Here is a 4561-nt window from a genome sequence, read left to right as displayed (position 1 = left end):
CAAATGCCATTTTTGTCCCTCTTTAAATTATTATTTTAAATAATTAAAAACCTAATATATCACTTAATCTATCACTTAATCACTAATATACTCCCAGCCCATCTTCTCTTTCCATTCGTTCTGGACCATTTCATTCTATTTTCTTCTTCAACTCGGTCTGCTTCATTCTTCTCTCATACCAACGGAAAAATCAAAAACTGCATTCTTTTTCTTTGCACAATAATATCTTGTCTGAGTTTTGTTTTTTCTGCATTCATGTATATGTGCGTGTAATTTAGGGTTGTTAGTATCAATGTTTTGTTAAACTAGATGCAGGATGAGGGCTTTTTCTATTGCTCAAGCACTCAAAGCAAAAGAAGATGTGGGGGTTACATCATAACAACTTCATACTCGAATGGGGCTAGGTTATTCTCTTTCTTTATCTTATTACGTAAGATTTGTTTACTTCATATTCCAGTCTATTTTAACAAGAATGTATGTGAAATAGGAATAGGAAACCGAGAATTCTTCTTAGAGAGTAGCAAAGGAGGAAAATATACATATGAAATTCCAGATAAACATGTTATCAAGAAAGACATCGTAGACATACCTCATAAGCTGTATAACGAGTTTCGTTAGAACCATCCAATTCAATTGTTGCATCATACCAAGAAAAAATCTGGTGTACAATTAAACTATAAGCCAGAATCACAATATGCCATTTGCTAGTAAACATGAACTATCCACCAACTAGGAAACCTAATTTCAATAAGGAAATGCTAAGTATTGTGCAGAGAAACTTTCTGATAAATATTCAAGATAAGAATGTAGCTTTAAATGCTAGTATTCTTCTACTAAACCCGTGATCTCACATTTGGATTTCCCTCTGTTCCATTGTATCCACTTGAAATCTCTGTCAGTTTTTGGATGGATTAAGTATACTATCCATGTCTGTATCCAACTAAAGGCATCAACCAACTGAAATTCCTAAAGGAGAAAAAAATCGGAGAAGGTTGCACACGAGATTTAGGTATGTTCATTATTGCTTTAGAATTTTCATGAATTTTAACATATTCAGTTTGTTTAATGAATTAACCAATAAGCATGCATGTAGATTGAAATGATTGAGTTGTTGATATTATTGATTGACTTTGTCTCAATCTTTTAATATAAAGATTTCATGTAATCTATGAATTTTGAAGTTGATTATTCTTTTTCGATCAAGATCTCTTCTCTTTGAAACTTCTTGTTGGTAGAACGAAGAATGTCGGAGATGGTTGCACAAAAGATTTGGGTATGTTCATTTTTGTTTTGAAAAATATTTATTTTTTGTATTGCTCTTTAAATTTCATATAAATTTCATGAATTTCACATTTTGAGTATTTAATTTATTGATACTACTAGTTGACTTGATTAATTTTTTTTTCCAGGTTAATCTTCAATCTCAACTATCAGAGGAGAAGTATTTTAGTTGCAAGTTAAGTGTACATTCCAAATATCAAAAAGTCAGTGAATTTATATTAGATTGCTTGAATGAGCAGGACATGAACTTCATGGTTGAAAACACACAATTTGGAAATCTGATTAAGTATGCTGCGGATTATAATTTATCTAGTCAGGTTTTATGGTTTATGGTGATGAGACAAGTGTATGCAACAGACGATGATGAAATGTGGTTTGTTGTAAATTATAGACCAGTCAGGTTTTCTAGAATGGAGTATGCATTGATAACAGGGTTGGATTGTTCTGATAATTTTCCTGATGAAGTAGTAGAAGTTTCTGACTTTTGTGATAGATATTTTCAAGGTAGTGATAAAGTATCTGTGAAGGAAGTTGAAATGAATTTGAAGGATTTGAAAAATGTGGATGAGTTGTTGAGTATAGAGAGAGTGAAGATGGCTTGTTTATACTTCGTCTGTGGTGTACTATGGCCTATAGCTCCAGTTAAGAATCCTCAAGTTGATAAAGAGATTTTTAGCCTGATTGATGATTTTGATGTTTTTATTAAGTACCCTTGGGGTACAATAGCTTTCAAAGGAGCTGTTTGTGATTTGAAGCTTGATTTGAAGAAAAAAGAAGTTGTGTTGAGCAAAAAAGCAAAAAACTGGTAAGCTTGATTTGAAGAAAAATGAAGTTGTGTTGAGCAAAAAAGCAAAAAACGGTAAGTCTTCGAACAGTGGAACCCATGATATGGTTGGATTCATCAATCCGCTACAGGTAATTAAATTTTTTTTGCATTTTTCCATATGATTCGACTATGGTTGATTATATGTGTTTTTATAATTTTTTGAATTTAGATTCTTGCATACGAATGCGTTCATGGTATTGGGGAGCGTTTTGCCGAAACAAAGAGAAGAAGACAATACATTTCTTCCATGCATGTGACAATGGATTTCCAACAACTGGTCAAAAAAAGGATCTCCTAGATATATTGACATTTTAGATGCATCAAAGAGTGGTAAAAAGGTTAGTGTATTTAGCATATAATTTAGTTTTATTAATATATTTTCTATTTGTGTATTACTAATTTAAAATATGTTAAATTTACAGATTTTTAGGAGTATTTTGTCACCTACAGATCGAGAATCTATTGCTCCTTTTATTAGAAATATTTTCATTGAAGATTCTTGTACAGATTCCCATTTGTCCTATATTAATTCATTGTTGTTGGAGGGAAAATCTGTGTACTGCACTAAGAATCCCACTCTTTGTGAACCTAAAGAGACCATTCAATCCAAAGAAGAAGTCCATGAAAGGAAACTTTGTCCCAAAAATAAGTCAAAGAGGTCTTCTAAACTTTGTCCAGCCAAGAAAGCACTAGAAAGACAATCCCATCAAGTCGAACGAGATGATGTCCTCGGCAAATCAGATACTAGTGGACAAGTTAAAGCTTTACACGAGCACGTGGACAGAAACTTTGTGGAGTTGAAAGATATGATTTCAAATTTGGATAGCAAACTTGAACGTATAATGGAAGTTTTGAACATTTCAAGTTCATCCAAAAGACGTTTCTGTCCACAAGGGTATATGTTGTACTTTATTCTTATTTTTTTGAAATTATGATTTGACGATATGTACTAGTATCTAAAACACGTGCATTACATATGTAGATGCTCGGAAGAGTACGAAATCTCAATTCTGTCGCTCTCCATATGTACAGCTACCCGAGACACCTGCTTTGGCAGCACTTGGTTATACCGGTCCTTACAATGGTTCATTTGAACCGGTGCAATGTGTTTCCATTAAGAAAGTATTGCCAACTGTTACTAAAGAAATAAGTAGATTGAATTATCTATTTAAATCAGGTGTGTTTGGATCATATTACAAGTCGTGGTTTACGGACCTTCTCAATCCGAGGCACTGGCTCGATCAAAGTGTGAGTAGGATTTTGTGTTCTATTTATGTTCTAATCATAATATTATATATATAACATGCTTCCAACATGTGCAGCACATACAAGAGAGCATGTACGGTCTATATGTGTTGCAGAAGACATACCCACATTTGGTAAAACAGGATGTTGCCATAATGGATCCATATTTTTCTCAAGATATAGTCTTCGCATATCGTAATGCTCCTGATGATTTTGAAAATAGCAAGTGGAAGAATTTATTTCACTATGTTGATGGATATTGTCGTCGTTGGAGTTCAGTACCATGGGCAAATGCATCTTTCATATTGATTCCATTAAATTTGCCTATACATTGGGTAGCAGTTGTAGTGAACATGAAAGATGGAATCATTACTATGTATGATTGCAATCATAGTTGTTACACAGATGTTGAAATGAATGTTATATTGAGCCGGTAGAAGATGTAGTTCAACATCTTCTACATTATTGCAAGGTCAAGATTCCAGACATTTGGACAGTAGCACGGCCCAAAGATTTTCCGCAAAATGCCAGCAGGTATGTTTTGGAATTTTTGGATTTTTTAAAAAAAGAATACACGATCGACTATATAATTTGATCTCGATATAATCTTATGAGTTTAAAATAATTTATTTTACAGTTCTGATTACGGTGCATGGATGATCAAGACATTTGAGGTGGAGTTGTCTCAGCAGTCTCCATATTCATTGAATGACCATATTGTGAATTCATACAGAAAATATTTAGCAACATCTGTATGGTATGGTAGAATGGATTTTATAAAGTTGCAATGATTTTGTATGATGTGAGTCTCTCGGATTTATGTTGATGTAATGGTCTCTCAAATGTAATAGATTTGAAATGGGTTTGTCGAAGTGAGGTGTGGTTGAATGTTGTTTTTTATGAATGATTTTGTGGGTATGTTGGATTTTGTGGGTGTGTTGGACCGACTGAAATGCATATTGCACAAACTGAAATAATTTATTAGCCGACGAAACATATTCATTAACCGACTGATAAAACCCATTGAACCAACTGAAATATTTTATTAATCGATTGAAACATATGAATTAACCGACTGATAAAACCCACGGAACCAACTGAAATATTTTTTTAACCGACTGAAACATATGAATTAACCGACTGATAAAACCCACCGAACCAACTGAAATAATTTTTTAACCGACTGAAACATATGCAATAACCGACCGA

The 4561-nt window shown here is 33.2% G+C and overlaps 1 protein-coding gene and 1 long non-coding RNA gene across 2 annotated transcripts; both read left to right on the top strand.

The window, feature by feature from the left end:
• The first annotated feature begins 839 nt into the window (after positions 1-839).
• LOC142528307 (uncharacterized) lies at positions 840-2090 on the top strand. The gene is made up of 3 exons (XM_075633348.1): positions 840-1009; positions 1205-1273; positions 1410-2090. The coding sequence occupies exons 2-3, from the start codon at positions 1244-1246 to the stop codon at positions 2088-2090; spliced, it is 711 nt and encodes a 236-aa protein (XP_075489463.1). The 5' UTR covers positions 840-1009; positions 1205-1243.
• A 972-nt stretch (positions 2091-3062) lies between these two features.
• Positions 3063-4107, top strand: LOC142529723 (uncharacterized). Its single transcript, XR_012815948.1, has 3 exons — positions 3063-3355; positions 3430-3886; positions 3990-4107. It is a non-coding gene; the product is annotated as an uncharacterized LOC142529723 (long non-coding RNA).
• The last annotated feature ends 454 nt before the right edge of the window (positions 4108-4561 follow it).

Source organism: Primulina tabacum, chromosome 16 (assembly GCF_025594145.1).
Source record: "Primulina tabacum isolate GXHZ01 chromosome 16, ASM2559414v2, whole genome shotgun sequence".
NCBI lineage: Eukaryota > Viridiplantae > Streptophyta > Magnoliopsida > Lamiales > Gesneriaceae > Primulina > Primulina tabacum.
This window is presented reverse-complemented; position numbering and strand designations above follow the sequence as displayed.